We start from the raw sequence: 12439 nt of genomic DNA on the forward strand, positions 1-12439 counted from the left end.
TGTTGAAATTGGTGGTATTTTACAGCTTTCTGACTTCGGGACACTTTGCCTCCAAGCTCATTGGAGGGTACTGTATCATATGTAACAGCGACATAAGCTGTATCACCAGGCAATGCGGGGGAATTCACAGTTGAGCCTCCTAAGCCTGCTGGCTTCAGCTGACAAGTGGTTGAAAGCCAGGCTTGAACTGGCAGCTGGAGCTGAAGCTCTGCCGGGCATGTGTATGGTGGCCTTTCTTCTGCATGCCTGGCCTGGCAGGGGTCTCTGGGTCTGAGAAGAGAGGCAAGCTCTGGAGGGGAGGGGTTGGCAGGTGGGAGCTGTCTGCCAAGGATGTGCAAGAGACAGCAAATGTCCAGAAGGCTCCTAAGGCCCACTGACTTAGCCTAGCACCCCAGCTGGGTTACTTGGTCAATACTAAGGCAGGGAATGGAGTCTTCACCCGTTATTTAAGACATTGGTAGTAGTTCTGTAGGAGATTCGTATGGATTCTGACAAAAAGGGGTCTATGGGGAGATGGTACTCTGTGATCCTCAAGTCTTTGGTGTGCCCTGTGAATCTGGGGTGAAGAGGCTGTGGAATGCGGTGTCCCCCTAATAATTGACCATAGGACCTGTTTCATAGCAACAGGTATTGACTTCTGGTGGGACCAAGTTTGGAGAAGACTGATTAAAGCTATTTGAGCTAAAGAAAAAGGAAGATCTTTTGTAGAAAGATGCATCCTGAAAAGTGTGTTTAGTTGACTTGAGCAAACTAAAAATGCTTCATGGAAAAGCATGGCAGGATCTGGCGTAAGAGCCCTCAGACCCAAAGGACCCCCCCCCGGTGCCCATTTCTGAGGGTACCTAGTGGGGTGTGGCTGGGTCAGGCCTGTGTGTGTTTGTGGGGGGCGTAGGAAGGTGGTGGTGGGCAGCTTCCATCTGAGGCAAGAACTAATGCAGAGATGGGTCTCAGTGGTGGAATTCCCTTTGGACCAGCCTCTCTCTGGTGTGGGTTAGGTGGGAGAGGACCCTGATTGCCAAAATCTGGGATGTAAAGGTCTGATTAGTTTTCCTATTTTTCTCTTTTTATAATTTTTAAGTCTATTCATTTTCTTTCTATCTTGTTTGTTTTGTGCAAATGACATTACAATAGCATTAATGATCAAAATCAGATATTGCCTCTCACACAGGTGACCCTACCGTCTGGTCATTTGAGTGAGTGTCTCTTGCAGCCCTCGCTCATGAGGGAATGCGTTTTCCTATCATTGTAATCAAAGCACCGGTACAGTTTCATGTATTAATTTTTTCATTTGCTGTTATCTCCCATGGTAATTTTTTTAAAAAATAAATTCATTTATTTATTTATTTTTGGCTGCGTTGGGTCTTCGTTGCTGCACGCGGGCTTCCTCTAGTTGCAGCGAGCAGAGGCTACTCTTCGTTGTGGTGTGCGGGCTTCTCATTGCTGTGGCTTCTCTTGTTGTGGAGCATGGGCTCTAGGCGCGTGGCCTTCAGTAGTTGTGGCTCGGGGGCTCTAGAGCACAGGCTCAGTAGTTGTAGTGCACGGGCTTAGTTGCTCTGCGGCATGTGGGATCTTCCCGGACCAGGGCTCAAACCCGTGTCCCCTGCATTGGCAGGCGGATTCTTAACCACTGCGCCACCAGGGAAGTCCTCACAAGGTATTTTTTATGTGATTGCACTGTCCTCATAGTTATAATTTTGGTTGCTTAATGTTTTTTTTCAAGTGAGTATGCTCTCATTTGGACATTTTAAAGCTATTTATATAAAGAGTGCAGGTAAACATGTTTGTGCTTTTTCCTTCCTTCAGATTCTTTTCTTAGAAACAATTTCTAGAAGTGGGTTTACTCTGTCAGGTGCTTGAATGGTTTATGGCATTTGCTGCCTCTTGCCTGGGGCCCTTTGGAGGTCTGCTTCTGATATGCATGTGAGGTTTTGGAATGCTGCACTTGCCCAGGGCCTTGGAGTTGAGGGCTGGGGGCCCAGCTTTGTTCTGCCCTAATAGCTCCTCCTGGGTCTAGCTGTTTGTCTTTCTCTCCATTTCTTTCTTCTGTCACCTTCTTCTCTGGCCTCTGCTCTGATAGTTTCCAGCTTCCCCTTCTCTCTGCTATCAGGATGTGGAAATCTCCACAGTCAGCTGTTCCTCTTCATCTTTGCAGGATAAGCCTTTGCAGTCCTGGTCTCTGCTGCCACAGACCAGCAGTTGCATGCTGGGCTGCCTCTCTCCTCCCAGCTCCCTCCCACTCAGGCCCCTGAGGGTGAAGGAGGCCCAGGAAAGGCCTGGCCCTGGGGGCGGGGTGGGGGGGGAAGGAGGAAATTGGTTTCACAGTCTAGGGGCCCACAGGGGTACTGTGCCTGCCCGTTACCAGCCTGCTTGCTTCATTCCTGTCTGTGTCAAGAATTAGACCCACGTGCCGCAGAGAAGACCAGAGCAGCAAGGCTCCCCAGGCACCAGAAACCTCCCTGGTACCTAGAACTGAGAGGGCCTTGGAGATCATGTAGTCTAATCCCCTTATCTCACAGGTGAGAACACTGTGAGGCCGAGAGAATGACTGCCCCAAGGTTGTTCAGTGAGTCCCTCCTCCCTTGTAATTGCTTCCTCTCCCTGCCAGGCAGCAACCGGGCACTGTCTCGCCTTCATCCTCCTCTGTCGGGCTGACAAAGCCACGTCTCTCTTTAAACCCTCCTTAAAGAAACTGGATGGATAGGAAACGCCTCTTCCAGAGCCGCTCCTGGTGAAGGTGGCTTGTGGAGAGGATGCAGTATTGGTCTGTTCCATAAGTGTGAGGGACAGTGAGGACACTTGCCCTGACCCCCAAATAGGCAGAGAGAAGCAGCACAGAGTAGTGGTTTAGAGGACAGATGCAGGAACCAGGTGCCTGCGTTCAAATCCCTCAGCAGAGGCTTAGAGAGGAAAGGGACAGGGGAGCCGGAGACTGAGAACAGCTCAGGTCTCTGCCCACTTATTAGAGGTGTGACCCTGGGCAAGTTAGCTCTCTGTGCCTTCATTCTCTCATCTGTAAAATGGGAATTAACTGAGCTAGTAAATTTATAGGGCTTGGCAGAGTGTACTTACTATGGGCTATGTAAGTGTTGAAAGACAGACAGGCAGAAAGACAGGAAAGAAAGGAGCCAACCAGGTGATTTAGACCAGCTACTGACAGTGAGGAACCAGCGTGCAGAGGAGGGTAAGGGCGAGCTTCTTTGAGGAAGTGAGTTTTCAGTTGGGTTGTGAGAGGTAAAGAGTCTCCCTGTCCCCAAACCTTTATTTTATTTGCTGTCTTGTTAGAAGTTCCAGAGGGTTTGGGAGATGGTGGAATTATGATTTCATTTCAGCAAAAGGCCTCATTTTATGTGGTGAGGAATGTAGCTGTGGATCTCCTGGGACCTTATGCTAATCATTAAGCCCTTTGGTCTTTGGTCTTCCCCTCTGTGCAGTGGGGAGCAAGTCTGGACGTCGTAGTACCTGGCACGGCCTCCTCATAGCCTGCAGGAGGGGGCTTCTGAACTCTCCGCTTCCTGCTCCGTCGTGGAAACCAAGGCGGGAGGGGCGGGGCTGCCCACGCGCTAAGGATTCCCTGGGTTCAGGAAAACAGAAGTAGACTTGGTGGGACAGTTCATTCTTTCACTTCTGAACGTTGGCTTTCTCGTGAGATGTAACTGGACCTACACCCTTCACATCCAATCACTTATGGAGCTAGTTTTAAAAATTGGCCTGCTGAGTTTGGTCTGGGGAGTCCCTAAGTAGACAGCTGACCACAAGGACTGGGGCATCTGGCCCTTTTTTCGGTATCTTCTCCTGCCATGCACCAGTGACTCAGGTGGTCCAGTAATTCTTGAAGGCTCACGCTGGTTCTTTTTCTGCCAGTCGAGATGCCGCGCCAGTTCCCCAAGCTGAACATCTCCGAGGTGGACGAGCAAGTCCGGCTCCTGGCCGAGAAGGTGTTCGCTAAAGTGCTCCGAGAAGAGGACAGCAAAGATGCCCTGTCCCTCTTCACCGTCCCCGAGGACTGCCCCATCGGGCAGAAGGAGGCCAAGGAGAGGGAGCTGCAGAAGGAGCTGGCGGAGCAGAAGTCTGTGGAGACGGCGAAAAGGTTTGTCCCCCTGACTTGTGTGTGGGGTTGTTCAGACCCAGGCAGGCTGTGGGCGTGTGTCCTGGATGAGACGCTTCGTGTGAACTTGGCTGCCCTGGGAACTGAGTTTATTTCTGAACAAAGACTACTTCACTCACCGCTTATTCACTGAAGTGTGTCTTGGTGCCTTTGTTTGGTTGAAAAGATCAAAACCCACTTTCTCTACTGATGATTTAATAACAAATCATGTGCACAAATACACACCGTTTCCAAATGACATTTCCACTTTCTTTCTGAAAATTTGAGGATTTCTTGGGAAACATCAGTTTTACTTCTTTTCATCACTTTGCATTGTTAATTAACAATGTATATGTACTTTGCATTGTTAATTAACTCAGCTCACTATTTGCCAGGTGTTGTGCTGGGCACTGGGGATGCATTAGTGAACAAGATAGATATAGTTCCTGCTCTGTAGAGCTTACAGTCGGTCTAGGCAGTAATTAAGTGACTGGACTACTTAATTGAAAAAATGACAAGTTATGATAAGTGCTGTGTTAGTCAGTGTCTAACCAGAAAAGCAGAAACTACTTGAGTAATGGAAATAGGATTTTCATGCAGGGCATTGGTTACAGGGGGTAGAGAACCAAGGAGGCAAGCAGTGGGGAGAGAGGCAGCCCAGAGGTTAGACACAGTAGGAAGCAGCTACCACCCCAGGCAGAGAGACAGTGGAGAGAGGTGGTGTTGCGGGAGCCTGGGGTAGAGAAGTTGGAACTGCGGTGGCCTTGTCAGTGGAAAATGGAGCCTAGGGGGAGAGGCAACAGCTGCAGAGATGCCTCCCAAGGCAGAGATAGAGGCAGGGATACCTGGCTTTAATCCTTCTGGCATGTTCCGGTTTCCCCCACTGGTTGCCACTGGCCAAACCTAGCCAGCAGCCAGCTGACGCATGGAGAAGGGAGAGTCCTTTTTCAGACTGGGTACTTAGGGAAGGTCTTTCCTAGGAGGTGACATTGTAGCTGATGCAAGGGCGTAAAGGAGCTAGCTCTGGGTAGAGCTGGGTGAGAGTCTTATAGGTAGAGCAGCCAGGACAAAGGCCCTCAGGGATCTTCAAGGAGGCCCATGTTGGGCAGAGGTGTGGTTAAGGGGGAAGCGCCATGACCTCCGGCTGGAGGGGTAGGCAGGGCCCAGATCAGATTGGTCTGTGCTTCCCTGATAAGTATTGGGTTGGTTAAAAAGTTTGTTCGGGTTTTTCTGTGAGATGTTATGGAAAAACCTGAATAAACTTTTTATCCAACCCAATAGTTTGGATCTTTGTCCAAGTGCATTGGGAAGCCCTCACCCTTTTAGCTTATCTCACCTGGGAGAGCAGAATTAAAGAATAAAAAGCTTAGAGAACGTGTCTGGCAGGGCTGTAGCTGGGTGCCTGGCTGGCTGGCATACTGCAGACCCCAATAGCTAACGTAGTAGAACTTGAGCCTTCTCTGCAACCTAGTGCATCATCAGGTCCTGCCTAAGGTACTGCCTTATTTTAAAAGGCAAGTCCTTTCCTTTCTTGGTAGGACAGAATTTCAGTATTTCCTTAACTTTTTTTGGAAAGTAGTAAAAAGTCCAGTACTTGTATGAAGGCAAGAACAGAGGTTCATCATCCAAAAAATAAGTGCTTTCCTTCCTCTGAGGGGCTGTGAAGTGAAGGGGTCGTTGGTGCCATCGGCCAGCTCTGAGCGCCAGCCTTGTGCTGAGTGAGGTGGGGACAGGTCTTCCCTGGAGGGTAAAGAAGAGCCTGATGGTGGAGACCCTGGTCCACACTGCACTGACTGAACAGAGGGCTGACTTTATGAACTGAATGGTCTGCAGGGCGTTCTGTGTCTTAAGAATTGAGCATTTTGGACCCTTAACAGTGAGAAGGAGTCCTGGCATTTCGTATTACTAGGAATAGGTTTCTGAGGCCAGTTTCCATTACAGAGCGACACTGGGCCTGACGTCTGCAGAAGAGAGTCTTCTCTTCTTATCAATGCCCAGGCTAATGGCAAAATAGAAGCCTTCTTACTCTAAGTCCAAACGATGCTCCGTGGTTTTCAGAAATTCCTCTGCAAGCTCATCTCCAGAAATTTTGCTCCTTCCCTACTTGTTAGGTTGTGATGGTCTTGGTTTGCATCTGCCTGCCCCTTTTGACTGGAAGCTCCTTGAGGACTTTATCTGGCTCCCACTGGATCCCCAGGATCCAGCCCAGGACTTAGCCTGTGTTGGTGAGCAGTGGATGTGTGGCAGAAGAAAGACATCCTGTTTCTCCACTGCCACCACAGATACTACCTAAGGGTGGCCACGGCTCTCTGGGCCACTGTGTTCTACCACTCCCTGGTATACTCTGTGACCTTGGGCCCATTAGGAAACCTTTCTGTGCCCCAGTTTTTCATCATCTGTAAAAAGTAGATATGATAAAGAGCTACTTCCTTGGGGTGTTGTGAGGAATGAGGGACTTAACATATGCAAAAGGTTTAGGGCAGTGCCTGGATCACAGTAAGCCCCATGGAGATGTTAACTATTTGTCTAGCTTCCTGCGGCAGAGATGGGCAGCAACAGCAGCTACTGCTTACTGTGGGCTAAGTGCTGGTCTGTGCAGTTTACTTTCATTCTTCAAGCCCCACATGAAGCTTATCAAGTGGATATTCTTATCTCGATTTTGCTGATTAGGACACATAGCCAGTAAGTGACAGGGCAGAAACTAAAATCCACGTCTTTCGAAGGTAGAACCCCACACTTTAACCACGAGGCTATCCCATCTCCAGTCAGGGCTGGGGTCCTTGGTTGCACGTGAAGACACTGGAATGACACTGGGGGCTGCTCCCCAGGGTATAATTGCCGGCTTCTGAATGAAATGGAGGGAAAAGCTGGACCATGGCTCCCTGCTGCCCACTGGGTTCTTTTCTGCCAGAGGACAGCTTGGTCCCTAGACTGCCTGTCAGATGTCCCAGTATCATCTGGAGCTGTGCACCCCCAGCTTTATCTTTCAGCCTCGCTGTTCAGTAGAGGCACCGTTATGCAAATATTCAGATGCGAACCGTTTGCAGGAGGAACCCTCTCTGCAGCTTCCTCTTTGTCTCTGGCTGCTCCCTGACATTCTGGAATATAAATGGTAATATGGAGCCTTCCCGCCAGAGCCAGGCGCTGTGCTGGGCTTTGAAGATGGAGGGCGCTACATACAAGAATCAGAGGGTGACCCCTGCCCAATAGCCAGCGAGGAACATGGGCCTCAGTCTAGGCCCACATGGAGATGAATTCTGCCAACCACCTGCATGAGCTTGGAAGTGGATTCTTTCCCAGGGTCTCCAGCTAAGAGCCCAGTGTGGCCAGCCTGGTTTTGGCCTTTCGATACCCTGGACATAGAGCCCAGCTGAGCCCACGCCGACGTTTCACCTACAGAACTGCGAGCCAGCAAGTGGGGATTGCTTGAAGCCACCAGGCTTGTGGCAATTTGTAGTGCAGCTATAGAAGATGAACACAGGGCCCTCTCATTGGGCTCCGTTTAGCTTTTCCAGTTTTCTTAGAGGCGAGCTTTAGTAGTTAGCTCTGGTTATTCCAAGCCCTTGCCCATGGTGTGTGGGCCCTAAGGAGTTGCCCCATCTGTTGTTAAACCTGTCCCATATCCCTGCAAAGTCCAAGCTCCCAGCCCATGTTCACATGTGATAGTCTGGGGCTCACCTGAAGACCAAGGCTGGAGCCATAATGGATGTCTTCAAGAAGGAGAACTTGAGGGCACCAGCTGGTGGGTTCTGGCTTCCTCATTGGGGCAGAGGAATATGGACATTCCTTGGACAAGTCTGGTGGGCTTTGGCTTAGGCAGCCTTCCAGCTTTCTAATTGTGGGTTGTTTTGTTTTTAAACTTTCTTACCTGTTTCTCACCTTAGATGTCACCTTGCTTTTCCTTAGCAGGACTGGTCATCAGGCAGCATTGGCTGAGGCTTGCGGGGGTATAGTTGGCATAGAGATAAAAACAGTGACCTGGCAGATGTGTGGGTGACACAGAAGCCAGAGTCTCACAGGGTCTGGCTGACCCTGTCAGAACATGAGAGGGAGCCCAAAGTAACGGCTCTTCCTCTAGGTGTGAACATCCAAAAGATGCCAAAGTGGGAACCTCATTGCTCAAGGTGAGTCTGCCTCTGAGGAATGATTGACAGACATGAGTTGGTATCTTCCTTGGAACAGGATGCTTGACTCAGCTCCATGTGATGGATGGATGGTGGGCTGGGGAAAGCCTAGGCTGGAGGTTCCTGGAGTCCAGCCTGGGTTTCCTGAACAACTCAGTGCATCTGTTATGTAGGGTCAGGGTCAGGGCAAAGACAAACTTCTGAAAAAGGGCCGCCTCCATTTTCCAGGTCTAAACAGTCTTGTCCCCAAAGAGGTGATAACACATGTGGGCAGATAAGGACCAGAGGGCCATAGGCAAGCAGTGGGTGTATAGACAGAGCAGGGAAAAATTGGTGGTTCCTGAAAAATCAGCCGTGGGTCTGTGAGAAGAGACCTGGCCAAGAGCCAGGAGGACGACAGCTGCCTCCGGGTGAGTCATAAGGTCCGTCTGGAGATCAGCTGATTTCCCCACACCCTGTAGGTGTCACCGGTGCCTGGAGAAAAGGAGGGGTTCTAGGGGCTCTGATGGGTCACGGTTGTCACTGAGTCCTTCGCTGGTGGCTGTAGGCCCTGGTTGTGCTGGGATAGTACCCAGGAGGCTGCTGGGCCCTGTGGCACAGGAGGGCAAGTAGTCAGCTGGTTGCTGGCATTGGACATCACTGGGTGGCAGTGCTGGGGAGAGACATGGGACAGGGGAGTGCTGATGGCCTCACCTCCCTGCTGCTTAACTCTATGCCTGGGGATCCTAGGACTTGGGGCGGTGTCATTTGAAACATTACTAATTTGTGAACCCTCACCTTTCTCATTAACTAATCAGCATTGCAAATAAGCACGAGCTTGTGGCATTTTAAACCAACCTTGTGCTTACTTCCCCAAGAGTTTGCGAAATCATCTTTTGGTGCCAAGGTGACAGGTCCAGAGAGACCTGAAACTGATGCTGATCAGTCCCTTTCCCATAACAAAGCTACAGATCTGTGCCTGCCCCAGCAGCGGCCAGGAGGGCACATGCCAGGCTAGAGGAAGGAGCAACCGGTGTGACAGGGTACCAGGGAGGTGGGAAGCTAAGGGCTAGGGGCACCTTGCCGTGACTTTGTATAAGCCATTTCCCATCTCTGGTCCCCTGACTCTTCCTTTATGAAAACAGGAGGTGGGACTGGTTGATTGTCACAGTCTCTTCTGGCTCCAGTGCCCCAAATTATTAACTTTGTGACGTGCACTGTGATCGAGACTGTTCATGTGCTGGGACTCAGAGTTTGGCTTGTCTGGAGACAGCATGGTGGTTGATTCGACATCGTGCTCACCTCACCTGCCCTTGGTGTTAGACCCCTGCAGGGTGGTCTGCTCTCTGTCTCCTGAGACACTTGCCTACTTGCATGCTCCACGCGCCCTGCAAATGCGGGCCACAGCAGTTCTTGGTGGCCGCAGGGAGGGGTGTCTGGGATATTGCATGCAGAGAGACGCGTGTGAGAGGGGAAGGCACGAATGATTAGAAACTCCTTAACGGTAGGACCAGCACCGCTGATTAATCAGAGGCAAATTCTCCTGCCATGTCCGTAACAGAGACTCTTCATCACTCGCCCCAATTCGCTGCTGCTTTCTTTCACTTTTCCTTGTCCTCGACTTTTAGAAAGAAAAGTTTTAAGATGATTCGGTCCCAGTCCCTGTCTCTGCAAATGCCGACGCAGCAAGATTGGAAGGGCCCCCCGACAGCCAGCCCAGCCATGTCTCCCACAGCTCCTGTGCTCCCCGGAGCCCCTCCCCAGCCCGCACCCGCGCCCTATGCCATGCCCGAGTTCCAGCGGGTCACCATCAGCGGAGACTACTGTGCTGGGGTAAGGCGTCTCTGCGGGGGCTGTGTGAGTGTTGTATGTGCCTTGTGCCAAAGCTGGGGTCCCGTGGGGTCACGCCCAGCCCTGAAGCCTGGCCTGGTCTGTGGGTGTCTGGGAGGTAGCAGGCAGGAGGCACAGGATCTGGGGAGAAGGAGGGTTCTAGGCGAGGTAGCGGGTGTGTGTCTAGGGCGCTGCTCTCCCTGTGAGGAGGGCCTAGGGCTGCAGGTTGGTACACCGTGTGGCCCGTAGGTTCCATATGTGCTCTGGGCCCAGAAACACTGCTCTGTGTCCCTGTAGCCTATGGGGGACGATTCCAGCTTGGGCTCTTTAGTGTTCCCAGATGTTAAATGGATTAAGTCCTGGTGTTGATTGGTTTGTGCGAAATCAGTTATTGCTGATTCAGCTCCTCCTCTGTGCTTGGACTCATGTCCTTAAATACAGGCTAGACCAGCCAAGCAGGACGAGCAGGTCTCGACAAGAAAGTGAACAAGCTTGGTTTGCACCAAGTCGGTTAACTCAGTCACTGAAAATGTGCTACTTTCACCTGGTTGGATGATGCATTTTTATTGCTTGTTTTTTGAAGAGAAATATCACTTAGTGCCAGGTTTGGTTCCATCTCCCTGGCCCTCAACCTACTACCCGTGCCTCAACTGGCCTTGTTATTCTGTCTCTCCTCTTTTTTAACAGTAGCTTTAGAGTATATAGTGTATCTGAGAAAGCAAAGTGACTTATTACTCTTGTATACATTTTCTTCTAGCTTAAAAAAATTTATTTTTTGAGCAATAGAAAATCCTTGCATATGACTTAAAATTTAAAAGGTACAAAAATTATATCAGTCCTCTAGCCACCCAATTCCCCTCCTCAGAGGCAGTCCTTGGTTTTGGTTTCTGGTGTGTTCTCACATAGAGGGCCTGTGTACCTACAGTTTACTATGCCCATGTAGTTGATTTATTTATTTTTACACAAATGGTAGTTACTATACATTATACTGAGCCTAGGTTTTTCATGTAACAGTACATCTTGGAGATAATGCCATATCAATAGATCAAGAACTTCCTTGTTATTTCTTTTTGACAAGTGCATAGTATTCCACTGTGTGGACGAACCATACTTTATTTAAATTCCTTTCTATGGATGGGAATTTTGGTTGGATTGGAAACAACACAGGCCTTGTCTGGAGATACAGCATCCTGACCAGGAGTCCGTGGTGTCCACCCAGCCTCTGGCATGTGGGCAGAACAGTGGAAGGGGAGACTAGAGGTGGGCTGACAGCCAGCTGAAGCGGGGGAGGACATTGGCCTGGTGCATTAACTAGCTCCTTTCAATCGGTCTCCTGCTTGGCACATTGTAGGGCATAGAGCCCCTGAACTGGTGAGTGGTCCCCAGAGAGCCACCAGTGCATGAGAGGCAGGCTGACCTTGCAGGTCGCCTTGGCCCCCAGTGGGTCAGCTGCCAGGCATGAGGTCTGCAGTGCTTACAGGTTGGCTGGTCCGCTGGGACGCTGAGCACGTCTCTGATACCTCCAGCTGTGGCCTGAGCCCCTTGCCCCGCTGAGTCCATCGGTCCTGCAGACAGAGTATTTGGCTTTATTGTTGGCAGGGACACATTTGTGTCTACGGTGTTGTCCGCTCACCTATTCCTGCTGCTCTCCTAAGCCATCAGAAAGTGTAAAATGGAATTAACACCCCCTCATGGGGACACCTGGAGTCAGGAAAGGAGAAGCTCCTTCCTTAACAAGAGGCAAGGAAAAAAAAAAAAAGTAAAAGTATAAAAACGTGCATGGGAAAGATATATACCAACTTGCTTCCTCTGAGGATGGAGTGGGTGGAGGAGGGCAGAGTTTTAGCTGTTATCTGAGATGATTTATTTATGTAAACATATAAGACATCTGAAACAACAATACAAAATATTAAAATTGTTAGCTCTGGAAGGTAGATACATGGGTGTCTGTCATATTATCTTCAGTGCTTGTCTGTATGTTTACAACATTTCAAAACTAAAAATGATTTTTTTTTACTAAAGCAGAGGGGCCACGGTCCAGGCCCCAGCCTTCCGGCTCTGTGGTCCCTCTTGTACCTCCCTCTGCTGCATCTCATATCCCCTCTTATGAATGACTGTCTCCCCCAGCACGTTCAGATTTCTTCCACACCTGTCCTTCCCAACAGACAAAGATTAACGAGCCCACTGGAAGGTGGGAATTTATCTCATTTATCTCTGAGTGTGAGGCAGCTCTGGGAAAGCAGAGCATACTTGGGCTTTGGGACGCAATCAGATCAGGGTCTGAAGTTTGACTTTGTGACTTCCTGTGATTTATCCTCTCTGGGGTACCTGCCTCTCTCCAACAGCCCCAAATCTCCTCCTGTGTTTGGGGGTCCCCAAGACCCCTGCCGGGTTCAGTGATTTGCCAGGAGAACTCCTAGGA

The 12439-nt window shown here is 50.1% G+C and overlaps 1 protein-coding gene across 7 annotated transcripts in view; it reads left to right on the forward strand.

Moving 5' to 3' along the window:
- AMPD3 (adenosine monophosphate deaminase 3) overlaps positions 1-12439 on the forward strand; it is a 42565-nt gene that overhangs the window by 6965 nt on the left and 23161 nt on the right. For all 7 annotated transcript variants that reach the window (XM_082478121.1, XM_082478120.1, XM_082478119.1 and 4 more), the window contains exons 2-3: positions 3862-4087; positions 9816-10020. In XM_082478121.1, coding sequence (XP_082334247.1) covers positions 3867-4087; positions 9816-10020 — 426 coding nt within the window. In that variant the 5' untranslated portion in view covers positions 3862-3866. The remainder of the gene's footprint in view (positions 1-3861; positions 4088-9815; positions 10021-12439) is intronic.

This window comes from Balaenoptera physalus (genome assembly GCF_965194825.1).
Source record: "Balaenoptera physalus genome assembly, chromosome: 10".
Lineage (NCBI taxonomy): Eukaryota > Metazoa > Chordata > Mammalia > Artiodactyla > Balaenopteridae > Balaenoptera > Balaenoptera physalus.